Source organism: Gymnogyps californianus, chromosome 25, assembly GCF_018139145.2.
Source record: "Gymnogyps californianus isolate 813 chromosome 25, ASM1813914v2, whole genome shotgun sequence".
Classification (NCBI taxonomy): domain Eukaryota; kingdom Metazoa; phylum Chordata; class Aves; order Accipitriformes; family Cathartidae; genus Gymnogyps; species Gymnogyps californianus.
Window position 1 is genome coordinate 1,197,600 of NC_059495.1, and position 12,313 is coordinate 1,209,912.

The 12,313-nt window shown below is 54.3% G+C and overlaps 1 protein-coding gene across 1 annotated transcript in view; it reads left to right on the plus strand.

Moving 5' to 3' along the window:
• Nucleotides 1-10,587, plus strand: part of CEP164 (centrosomal protein 164) — a 31,582-nt gene extending 20,995 nt beyond the window's left edge. The window contains 16 exon segments of the mRNA XM_050910836.1: nucleotides 84-206; nucleotides 773-854; nucleotides 857-915; nucleotides 1,111-1,194; nucleotides 2,082-2,150; nucleotides 2,502-2,680; nucleotides 3,241-3,367; nucleotides 3,791-3,858; nucleotides 4,047-4,225; nucleotides 4,228-4,253; nucleotides 5,300-5,407; nucleotides 6,568-6,682; nucleotides 7,973-8,320; nucleotides 8,786-8,852; nucleotides 9,388-9,510; nucleotides 10,472-10,587. Of these exon segments, the coding sequence (XP_050766793.1) occupies nucleotides 84-206; nucleotides 773-854; nucleotides 857-915; nucleotides 1,111-1,194; nucleotides 2,082-2,150; nucleotides 2,502-2,680; nucleotides 3,241-3,367; nucleotides 3,791-3,858; nucleotides 4,047-4,225; nucleotides 4,228-4,253; nucleotides 5,300-5,407; nucleotides 6,568-6,682; nucleotides 7,973-8,320; nucleotides 8,786-8,852; nucleotides 9,388-9,510; nucleotides 10,472-10,571 (1,857 nt within the window). The 3' untranslated portion in view covers nucleotides 10,572-10,587.
• Nucleotides 10,588-12,313: the final 1,726 nt, after the last annotated feature.

Below are 12,313 nucleotides of genomic sequence, written 5' to 3' on the forward strand. Positions count from 1 at the left end.
ATGTGAGAGGTTGCTCTCTTGGCGGGGCCGCTGTAGTGCAATGCTGTAGTTCGGAGAAACATCCTTCCGTGTCATCCCTGCAGCTCAGCGAGCTTATGAGAGAAACACGCCAGGAAGTGGAAAAAGACCACGAGAGGAAAATGGAGAGGATGAAAGAGGAGCACCAGGAGGTCCTTGCACGGATTCAGGATCAGTACGAGGAGGAGGTACTGCTGGGGGAGAGCAGTGAATTTGGGGGGTGACGGTAGTGGCTTGCTCAGTTGGGCTGTACCTGGGCTGGCACTGCTGCTTGCCAGACCTGCCTACCTCAGCCGCTCCTAGAGTTGGAAACTTCTTTTCTTCTAGGAGAACTGGGCATTGTTGCCACGATGTAAAGTGAATTTAGGCTGGGGTTATAAGGATAAGCTGTCAAAATACTCTCTGTGCCGGCAACTTCCACATGCATTTGTGGACTTCTGTACGAGAGAAGATCATTCACATTTTGCAGATGCCCGTTCTGGAAAGCCTTCTGCCTCCCATTTTTGACTATACAGTCGGCAGTGTGTGACAAAACCTTAGTTTCATGCGTTGTTTCTTCTTTCTTGAGCCATTCCCTCAACAATGTCATCTGTGTAAGCAAGAGGTTTTCATCTGCTGAATTTGGTGTTTGCTCAGGAGCTGCGGTGTGACGGGCTGGCTTTCCAGAGGGGGTGTCCTGCGTGTTCACATTGCCTTGCTGGAGAACCCTGTGCTTGCTCAGATGCTTTTCTTGTCCGTATTTTGCAACAAACAGGAGAGAAAGCGAAGAGCAGAGCTGGTTGAAGGCCTGCGAAGTGAGATGGTGCGCCTCCGACAGCTTCATGAAGCGGAGGTGAAAGCCTGCAGGCGGAGCTGGACGAGCGGCTCGCTGCATTGCAGCACAGGCACAGGGAGAAGGTGAGGAGGACGCTTTGCCTAGCAGGTCGTTGTGACTGGGCTGCTTGGGGATGGCCTGGGTACGGTGACATCCCAGGGTGCCCCAAGTGGCAGGTCACGCTTCCCCAGCTTTCGTTGTTCCTCCTGGTGGCAGAGCTCTGCCCGGCGAGTGAGGAACTTGTGCCGTTCTCTCTCTAACTCGGCATCTCTGTGCAGGAAAGAAAACTCCAGGATTCGGAAAACGAGCTTGAAATGCGCACAAAGACAGTCAAAGCCAGATCAGTGCAGCTCCTTAGCCAGGTGAGTCAGCCCTGTTGGGCTGGCAGAGGTTTCCTAGCCTGTGCCGCTCCTCTGGCTGCTGCCCCGCCGGGGACTTCTCAGAAGTGCTCAGCCAGGGCTCTTGCTGCCATCCAAGTTACAGGTAAAACCTCCACCGCAAGGCAGAGCAGGGCTAAGCGTTCCTAGCGGCACAGCCTCACGGCTGATGTTTGCAGGGAAGGTCCGCGCTCTGGGTTTGCTCAGTGCTTTGGGAGACAGTAAGTGGCTGTAAGAGTGACGGAGGGATAGTAAAAGCCTTTCAAGGTGGCACGTCCTGCTCAGCATCACTTTGGATTTTAGTCGGTCCCTTCCTGATTTACCTCCTGTTCTCCCTGCTGCCGTGAAAAGGGAATGAGTGTTTCTGGATCTTGGGCAGCAGAGTGGGAGAGGGAAGCACTCCAAACACTCCTGTGGCGCAGCAAAAATCACTGGCTGGTGCTCTTGCCTGCCAGATCCCTTAAGTCCTGGCCTGTGCCAAGGGCTGTGGATAACCTTGCTTCTGTCAGCCCTTCCTTTCCAAGCAGCACTGGAGTGAGGAAGTAAAAAGGTGGAGAAATGCTGGAGGCAACCAGAGGCTTCACAAAAGCAAGATCCTGCAGGAATGGCCGTGTGCCTTGAATACTCTCGCAGCTGAGCAGGAAGGGGTGTTCTTCCCACAGGAACGCAAATATTCCCAGCTTCTCACTTGGAGTCAACCAAAGGGAGGGGAACTTGAGTGTGTGTGGGGAGGAATAAAGCAAAACTGATCACAACTCTCTGGTATTTTGGAACGGTCTTGAGACTTAGGCCTGACCTCTGTACTTCAAGTGCCGCTCAGCATCAGCGGTCTCCTCGCTCTGACGCTCACCTGCTTTCTCATCTGTATCTAGGAGGAGTCTCTGAGAAAGAAAAGGCAGCAGCTGCTGGATGAAGACAGACGGACTGAGCTAGAAAGAGAGGTATGTATGTCTCAGCACTGGAGAGGTGCTGTGCTGCTTTTCGTTTGGGGGTGAGGGCAGCACGCTAGAACTGTGGCTTTAAAAAAGCAAGCTGGTCCTTCTAAATCGTGAGCCTGAAAATCCCTCCCTGCCTCAGCCTGGGGTGCCATCCCGCTGGGAGTTTGATTAGCTCTGAGCTGTTTCCCAACAAGAAGAGACAGTCCTGTTCTTCCAGGATTGGCGTGTGGCGTGTGCATTTGTAGCTCTGGGACCTCCTGTGAACTGCGCGGGTGGCAAGCTCTTGCTCGTTGTGCTCCTCTTACTTTGGTGTTGGGGAAACTACTGTGAGGGATTTTTTTGGTTTTCTTCTAGGAAGCTGCTTTAGCTTCTCAGCTCCGCCTCGAGGAGAATAGGAGGGAGCACGCCAGCCTCCTTGAGTCCACCCGGCAACTGCGCCGGTCTCTTGAAGAGCTCCAGGACCAGAAAGCTGAGCTGGAGGCCCAGGTGGACTTGTTGCAGACCCGAAGCCAGAGGCTGCAGAAACGCATCGGGTGTGTGTATGAGAAATATCCTCTAATACGAAAAAAATCTACCCTGTGCCCCTAACAGAAACGTCTCTAACCTAACCTGGAACCTCTCCCTTACCTCTGAGCTTCTTGTACGTTGGGCCATACTCCTTCAGAATCCTAATGGTGGTTTTACTGCATGTCGAGGGCACGGAGGACCTGGGGTCTGTTTCCAGATCTATTAATAACTTGCTGTGTAAACTTGTCCCTTTGCTGCCCCTTGTCAGGTTCATTTGTTTGTCTCCTCCACGTCTGTCTTGTGAGGTCAATAAGAGGCTTTGAGAGGGGCACTGAAATGCACAGAAAAGATTTTCCTAAGATAGCTGAGCTTCTGGGTAAGGGTGTGAAGCAATGTTTCCCTGCCCAGCCAGGGGTGATGTTTGACATCACACCACAGACCCCATACTGGTGTTGTCCTGCACGTCTGTGGCCCTTTCCCTCCTGGAAACTGGAGGTCGCTTTGGACACCGTTGCAGATGGATTACTGGGCTAGATGGACCTGCAGTCTAACCAAGTGCTGCCACCGTTGCCTTTTCTTGTGGCAGTGAGCTGGAGGCAGCTGTCAGGAGCAAACAGGAGGCCTTGAAAGAACTGGAGGCAGAAGAAAGTGTGGAGTCTCCAAGAAGGAAAGCTGAGCTCCATGTTGAAGACCTGAGAGAAACTATTCAAGCTGTGAGTAAAGCAGACTGTAAAGTCGTTTGCCTTGCGAGATCTGAGGCTGTAACTCCCTTGAAAATCCCAGCTTTTGTTCCTTCCGTGTGAACTCATTCGCGATGCGGTGATGCGTTTTTCTTTGCCAGGGACATCAATACGCTTAGTAGTATTTGTTGATTTCTGTCTGTTATTACTGGGGGGAAAGGAGTGTGGGATACTTGAGTGCCCTTGGAGTCAAAACCAGGGCTTGGGTCGGGGACAGAAACGTCTTTGTTACTTTGCAAAAGTCACATAAAGAACATCCCTGGCACTGGTTCTGGATCTGGGCGATACCACGGTGCTGTCATTCCGAGTATTTGCTCCTAATTGGGTTCTTATGGGGTCTGGGGCTTCTGTTTCCCGTACGTACTTCTTAGTTTCTGAAATGTTTCGACTCCTCAGCACTCATCCGGAGAGCCTGCTTCCCCACCCTCTCAGAGCCATGAGGACAGCGACTTCCAATTTGATCAGTGAGTGTCTGTATGCCAGCTGCTTCTGGGAAATGTTTTTGCGCTGGTTTTACAAGCAAATGTCTTTGCTTGGGTTTACGCGCGCTGGACCGGCAATCCGGTTTTGGGGAGGGTGCTGCATGGGGCTTGCAGGGTGGCACGGTCAGCCCAGAAAGCCAGGAGGGTGCCTCTCTCTTTCTTTCGCGTAGCGTCAGGAGCTACATCTCCGCGGAAGGGATCTCTATCAGGAACGCCAAGGAGTTCCTGGTGCGCCAGACCCGCTCCATGAGGAAGAGGCACACGGCCCTGAAAGCTGCAAAGCAGCAGTGGCGCCAAGATATGCGGAAAGCGCAGGAGGCGGTGCAGGATCCCGACAGCTCCCAGCTCCTGGAGGCGTGCGCAAGAACCTGGAAGAGGTGAGCCCCTGAGCGCTTGCCTGCGTAGGGATGTCGGGCGTCGTGGCTGCCCAAATGAATCCGCAGCCCTGGGATCGATTCCTGGCTCGGCCCCTGTGGGTGTTTGGTCCTCCTGGAAATCAGATCTTGCGTATCTATCACGACAGATATGCAGCCTTCGTCCCTCCTTGTGTCTTCCTCATCGTAACACAAGGGTCAGTCCTGCCCCTCTCGGGCTGGCTGTAGATTACTTCAGGAAGGCCGAGAGAGCGCTTCAGGAATACGGTGCAAATGCGGTGTCTGAGGAACAGGCTTAATGGGAACCTGACTTAGGCTTTGGGTCACGGTGATGTTACTGCGCATCAGATGAGCGACCAAAAGCGCCTGTGTGTGCATGCGTAGCCCACAGCTAACAGAGCATTGCACGGTAGAATAGTTCCAGTTCTGTTTCGCTGCGTGTGCTTTGGACTGGGAAGGCTTTACGAAGCAGTCACTGCAGTGCAGCCGGCGCTCAGTAGCTTGCTAGATTGCAGGAGCTTGATCGTTAGTTGGAGCTCTTGCGACCTTAAAATTGGAGAAAGTATGTGGTCGTGTGTCATGCAAATCCCATAACGCTTTCTCCTCGTAGTAAAGGAAGTGACAGGTATCCATCCCATCAGTAGGTATGAGTCTGTGGTTGTAGCTCTACAGCGATTTCACTCTTGCTTGGAAAGGGGTTCTCGAGTACTCGTCAGCTCTGCTGATATGCCAACCAAAGACAGGGAAGGTCACAATTTCCTTCACTGATTATAGAGAGCATTCACGTTTGCGGAACCAAAGCTGTTGACCCTGTTGGATGCGGGGTTTGGAAGTGAAACCTCCTTTTCCCTGGGGTGAACTTGCTTCGAGGCATGTGCTCTGCCCTCTGTACGCTCCACGCCCATGCTCTCCAAGCCTTGGGAGCAATTTTACTCCAGCAGTGCCGAGTAGAAGTGAGATAACGAAAGTCGCCCTAACCATTAATGTAGATTATTTCCCATCGTTGTTGTTTAACTTTCCTCCTTGGCTCGGCCGCGGATCTGCTGCAGGAAGCAAAGCAGTTGGACAAGATGAAGTCGGCTATGCGGAAAGGACAGGTGCTGCTGAAGAAGAAAGAAGAGAAGCTGAGCCAGCTGGAGTCCTCGCTGCTGGAGGAGGTAACCACCGGCATCCCTGTCGCTTGGGCCTGCCCAGCTGCCCTCCCGCCCTGCCCAGAGCTCTTGGCCTCCTCCCCTAGGCTGGGGGCTCGGCCGGGCTTTTGGTCCCCGTGAGGGCTGTTTAGCCGGTGGCCAAAGGCTGGCGTTGGCCGGCAGAGCTGGATTTTAGGAACGCGTTCTCTGAGCGCAGAACGGCGTGTCTGGCTGAGAAGGGTGGGAGAGCGGGCTAGTCACACAGTCGGAGAGAACGACGAACCTAACTAACTGGACTACGGCCCCCGCGATTCCCTAGGTCTGCAGCCAGCAGGAGAAACGTGGGCTGGGGTTTGGGATGGAGACTTTCTTCCGCGGTGGCGGCTTGCCAGGCAGGGCTGCTGGCGGCAGGGACGGACTAGGGTGGAGAAAACCTGCTGAGTGCGCTGGCTTGAGAGAAGGTCGCTTGTTAGGTCAGAAACGAATCGCTGTTAACGCCGATGCGCTGAAGTATCCTACGATATCAACTAAAGCCTCTCGTCAGAATGGCTAGATGTCTTGTTAGCTGTCTGTATCTTGGTCAAGATGGCAAATACCGTGCCTTCCCTCTGCTGGTGACATCTGCCCTCGCTGTTAAGCCTGTGGCTGCAGAGTGGATGCAGAAAGCAGCCTGAAAAAGCCGCACGATTTAAGCCTAGAGAAAACAAGGGCAGGTCACCTCGTGTGAGCTAGGATCGAGTCTGCTTTCCTGACCAAGGCAAGCCTTGGAATCTGTTCAGCTCTGCCTGGGACCACGCGGCCTTAGGCAGGGCAGCAGCAGATGCAAGAGCACGAGACTTTGATGGCCAAGCACTTCTCCTTGGTGCAAAGAGAGGACCTAGCCCGGGCAAGAGTTTTGAGGCTTACTTAAAGCACAAAACGCTTTGACTTCTGCCTAGAAGGGCACGTTCGCATGGCTGTTAGATTTGGCCTCTAGTGCACGCACGTGCCTCTTCCAGAGACCAAGCAGCCTCTTGACTTTCAGATTTTGCTGTCAGGGACTGAAGATGAGTCTGCCTTTGCTTGGCCTATGCTTGTCTGCGCAGTCCAGCCTGTGTAGGCTAGCTGTAGGCAGTATTCCAGTGACTTTTATGTTTCAGGGACAGAGCAGCAGGTTTTATTTGCGTTGTTTTCCTTCTTTTGACCAGCTTTCAGATGAAGATACGCTGAAGAGTGCTGCATGCAAGAAGGTGGTGACTTTTGATCTCAGCAACTCTGAGGACACAAACAGCACATCCAGCGTAAATCTACGTCAGCCTAAATGTAAGTGCCTGACTGGCTTGATACGCTGTGCCCAACGTATGATGCTTTAGACCTAGTTCTGGCTTTCCCTCTCGCCCCTCTGATGTACCTTCTGTTGTTCTCCCTTGTGCTCCTTAGCATCGAAGGCAGGTCTGCTGTCCGTGACTGGGACTGCTCTGTATATAACGCTTGATTTGAAAACCTTGTTTCCTGCCTGTAGTGGCAGATACGAGGGACGGAATCGGTGCGTGAACTTGCCTTTTAAATCTCTGCCTTTGTTTTTAGAGTGGATTATAAAATCTGGCTTCAGCTCTTCCCTCTCTGCTGTTGCAGAGCTGTATTGCTCTTCTGCAGGTGTCCGGGCTTCCTCTTCCTCACATCTCTGGCAGGAGAGGCTGCTGCAATTCCCTCTGTCTGCTGCTTGTGCTTGTTTGTTTGCCTTCAGTTGCCTGTAACTGGAGTTGTGCGGGTGGGAAGAAGGGCTCCCCACAAACAGCCGGAAGGCAGGAGGGTTGCGTTGCTTGCAGAAAGGCTGGCAAGGCTGAAGCCTAAAGAAAACTTAGACAGCTTTCCTATGGGGGGACAAGCTGTCCAGCCTGGGATCGTCTCTCTGACCTTGATTGGTAAAAAACCTGCAGGCACGCGGGAAACTTAAGGGTGTTCTCTCGCCATAAGATGAGAGCCCTTGTGTCAGCACAGTCCTATCGGTCCTCCCTCCAGCCTGGCTGTAGTGACCTAGAGAGCTTTGCTTTTTCTGAGCGTGTGAAGTGCAAGCAACCCATTCTGCCGCCTCCTCAGTTCGTGTGCGGCGAGACCGTTGAGGTAAAGCGTGTTTTCCTGTGCCAGGCTCTCGTCTGAGAGGCAGGGTGCAGTACTGGGGCTTCCAGCGTGAGGGGGGCAGCCCTTGAAAGGGCTCGCAAGGGAATCGCTGTTACGTTAACGGCTGTGTGGTACAGGGTACAGTAGGACTCCGAGGGATGGAGCAGGGAGGCGAAACACGCACGCTAATCCCGATCCAGCCTTGTCCTGCAGGCCCCGTCCTTGCAGCGTTGGAGGATCTTGTCCTTGCTGTCACGGTTCTCCTCCACTCTGTGCCCAGGCAGCCTCCGAGGCGCAAATCCTCGTTGTCAGTCTCTCTCTCCTCTGGCTGCAAAGCCAGGTTTTTGCCTCCGTATCCCACTCCGAGCTGAGTCTGAGCAATCTGTTCTGAGTGTAACACGCAGTGGGAAGCGGGCCTCCTGCCAGGGAGGCAGTGTCTCCCTTGCCTTCCCAGTGATCCCTTTTTTTTTTTTTCCCCCTCTCTTCTGCCAGTTGATTTGAGAACCGATTTACGGCCTGCCCCCCAGCTGGACAAGATCCAGTACTTGACAGACTCTCTGCAGCGCATCACTAGTGAGCTGAACGGGGTCCTCGGCATCTTGGGCTCTCTGAACAACCGGCAGTCTCCGCTCTTCGCCTCGACGCCCTGCGACGGCGTCCCTCTTTCTACGTATGCCTCCTTGGCAGGACTTCAGGCAGGCGGCTCGCCGCTGCCGCCCGCCGGGGTGTCTCTGGTGGACCAGTGGGCCTGGAGCACTGGGCTGAGCTCTAGTAGCTCTTTCGCGGCTAGACAGTCAGTGGACAGCATCCTGGCAGAGAAATGGCACAAGTATTTCCCAGGTAAGTCTCCTATCCTTAATCCATCTCCTTGCTTGCCTACGACTCGTGATTTCACAGCCCTGCGAGTTCTAACCGTCTCGCCCTTCCAGTGCCGGTAAGGCCAGATCCACTGGTGCTGCTGATAGGAAGGGTGCTAATGAGATGAGGAATGAGAACCTCATTCCGGGAAGTGCAGCGTATGGCTGATGTTGTCGTCCTGCTTCGGGAGCAGTTCAGGCTTTAAGATACACCCGAGGAAGGTGTTGTTACTAAAGAAGGGAGCAAAAGAGCAGACAGCCCTGCTTTGCTGGAAGCCTCCTGTGCATTGCACACAGGGTTCACCATCTCCGTTTCCTTAACACCACGATGTCCTCGGCGGGTGGCTCAGCTCGTAGGGACAGCGTGTCCGTAGCACAAGAAAGCAAATGCACCCAGATGTAAAGACTATCGGTTTTGGGGGGCCTGTATTTAATGTCTGCTTTCCAGGTGGGTTCCCGTCGCTCAGTGGAAGTTCCAAGCCTCTGGACAACAAGCTGGGATACGTACCTGCAGAGTAAGGCTCTTGTTCCTTGAGTTGTCGTTTCATTGCGCCGCTTTTATTTCCCTGGAACGGTTTATAGGTCACACGTGATATAACAAAATCGTAAGCTACGTACTAAGCAGACAAGTTAGATACTATTAGTTATTCACTGCCGCGTAGCTTCTGCAGTAAAGCTGCCATCAGAGTTGTGCTGATAACCCCCATTCCAGGACCAGGGTCCAAGGGTGCTGGCACCGGGCCACGCTGGCTCTGCCGTGACAGGCGATGCTGCGTGGGTGGATGGAGCGGAGGCTGCCGCCTCAACCTTTCTGAGGCTACGCAGATGAAAAGGAGGACAGCAGCCTGATGGTGGGTGGCTGCCGCAGCTTCTCCCTGTGATGTGGTTGGGCAGAGGACTTTGAGCTAAGAGGAGGTTGCTTTTTGTTAACTGTGGCTCTTTCTGTAGCAGCCCAGCACTTTCTTTCTCATCTCTGGGATCGCTTCTGCCTAGACCTCTTTTTTTTTTTTTTCCCACTTGCGCTGTCTCTTTCTCTCTCACGTGCAACAGTGAGCAAATACGGCTGTTCCAGCACTCCCAGTTCCAGAGCCGTGAGTCAGACAAGATGAGTATTCAAGGAATGATTGAGACCAACAAGAAATGGCTAGAAGACTTCAAGAGGGATTCAAAAGTGTATCCTTTCGCCTGGGTCTGGTCTCTAATTGCACTCCAGCTTCCTGCAGCAGGTAGGAGGACGCAGCAGGAGGTGAGTGAATCAGGAGCTCTAAAGCGTTCAACAGCAATTTCGAAGCCTTAGCCTCTATTTTAGCGTCTGGTTCTGCAAAGGAATACGATGTTTAGCAGTTAGAGCATGAGTGACCTGTTTGCTCTTCTCTGAGCTGTACTTGACCGAGAAAGGCTCTTCCCTTTCCCTGGCTGTGCTGTGATGTTCTTTAGTGCTGCTGCTCTGCCGTGACACGCAGCAGTTGGAGCTGGTAATGTGAGAGTTTAAAGAATTTATCTTTAACCGAAGAGTGCAGAATGGAGGAGGCGGCAGGGAAGTAGGGGCCCTAGTCTTGTAGGCCCGCTGTTGGTGCCGTTGATGCGGCTGGGGCTGTGTCGGGGACTTTGCTACGGGCGGTCCCTGCCGAGCAGCCCGCAATGAGGGAGCGGGGTCTCCGTGAGGCCGGGGTGCCGGGAGACGCGCAGACCTGGCACGTGGGGCGGCCGCGTGGCTGGGCGGGGGGGGCCGGGGCTCCCCGGCGGAGCTCTCCCGCCGCCTCAGCTTTGAGGCACGCCGTAGCGTGCGGTTGGATCGAATGAGTGAGACCTCTCCGTGCTATTAGCGGGGAACGTTTCCAGGCTTGTGTTGTAACAGCATTATGCTGGGGCTGTCAGTGTCGCCTCTGCAGTGTACGCTGATATTAGCAGCAAATCCCTCGGGCCTCCGATAGCGCGTGCTGTCCCGAGCACAGTGCCCCTTTGAATTCCCTAATCCCCCCTTTAATTCCATTTGACTTGCATGCAGCAGGCTAAATACAGCCCGTGTGCGCGAGGCTGGCTCCTGCCCCTCGGTACCTGCCCTGGCTGCTGGCTGCGCTCGCGCGTGCGAATTCCTCGGGTAAGCCCGGCTTTTCCTTCACCCAGCTGCCAGACCTCTCTTCCCCGGTGCACAGAAGCCCCCAGCCAGCAGCCCCAGCCTACTCCAGCTCGGACTGGATGAAAACAGACAGATTAAAGTGTACCATTACTGAAAGGTGGGACTCGGCTCTGGAGAGATGGTGGCGGGGCCCGTGCAGTCTCCCTCATGATACACCGGGTTTCGGTGATGCCCCGCCGTGTCTTGGTGCTGTGCCCTTGAAAGAAAGTCTCTTTGCAAGAGAGCGGAGGAAGGAGGAAGTGAACTTCCCAGGTGGATTCTTCTAATCCTGTAATGTGTCCAAATATACTTTATAGACTGTTTAATCCAGTGGTGAAATATCAGGGCTTCAATAAATCAACAGTTCTCTCATTAGTATTCTAGCGATCGTGAGCCAGAGCTGTGAATCACGGAGGACTTTGAGTAACTGGTCAAGGGGGAGGACGTGAATCCAGCTGAGACTCTGCTAGAGGAAACGTGTCGGGAAATGAGCCCCCACTCATGCCCAGCAAATGCTTAATCGCAGGTGGGCCAAGTCGTCTGGCCTCTGGCACGCGTGCGAGCAGGGGAGGATGACCGGCGAAAGGGCTGTAGAGTCCGGGGACAGAACCGGGGAATGGCAGATTCTCCCTCTCGGGAAACGCTCCCCTCTCTTGGGGTGGAAGCAATAGGAACTAAACCCGGAGCGGCTTTTCATGGCAGAGCTGGAAAAGCGCTCCCTGCTTCTTCTTTCTGCCACGCCGGCCGGAGCTGCGCGGCGTAGCTGTGCTACGGGGAGCTCTCCTCCTGCGTTACAAATGTGCCGACGGCAACGCGGAGCAGGGATGGCGAGAGAGCGTGGGGCGGCGTCTGCTGGTGCAGGCGCTGTTAAGGAACTCAGCCTAGTGTGAATGTCGAGACAAAGCCCCACCTGCGTCCCCCCGTGCCCTGGGGAGAGGGAGCCGGAGCTCGGCTCGGCAGCTGGGCTCTCCTTCCCCACGGCAGGGCCGGGGAGGCAGCCGGCAGCCCTCGGTGCCCAGCCTGGAGCCCGGCCTCGCTGCTCCCGCCGCAGCTCCGCTGGGCTCCTGGGAGAGCAGGTCTCGGCTGGCAACCTGGCTGAGGTGTTGGGATGCCCAGCTCTCGGAGCTCAGCTGCGAGACGGTGGCTCGCTGCCTTGCTCACCGGGTGGCTGCAGCGGCGTTCCTCCGGAGAGGCGGCAGCCAGAACACGTCACCGTCCCCGCTGGGATGCACGGAGCTGGGAGGGGGCAGATGGTGCTGCTCTAACCGACGGGGAGAAGTCGGGCTAGGCTTTCGTGCTGCTGAGTGGGAAATGTGGTGTTTGGCTGTCTTTGTCAGTGTTTCCTCCAAGCTGACTTTAAATATTTTATGCTTTAAAAAAATGCTGAACCACTTGCCATTTTGTCTGATGAAGAAGTCTGCACTTCAAGGGATCCCATCTGTGAGAAATCATCTTCAAAGCCGTTCTCCTTAGAGACGGCTGATGCGGGGAGGCTGGTAAAGCTGCTGCTCCGCACCCTTTCGTGCTGCCTGTGTTCCTCAGCGTGGCTAATGATGTGCAGCGGAGTAAAGCAGAGCCCCCTCCTGCTTTGCTTCCCGGGTGTTGTGTACTGGCACACCACCGCAGCAGCTCACGCTGTGAGCGTGGCAGGGCGATGTTTACATGCAAATAGAAATATATTTTTGATGAACATAATTTTAAAACTCTTAAGAATGTCTGTGTATGGGTGGGGGTTTTTTTTTTCTGATTTTTCTTAGAATTTTTTTAATTACTTGGCCAGCCTTTGTCTTAGGACAGCTTGGTCCTCTGGTCAGGTCCGCGTTCTCCCACCTTCTGGCTGCTAACGAAGCGCAGGGT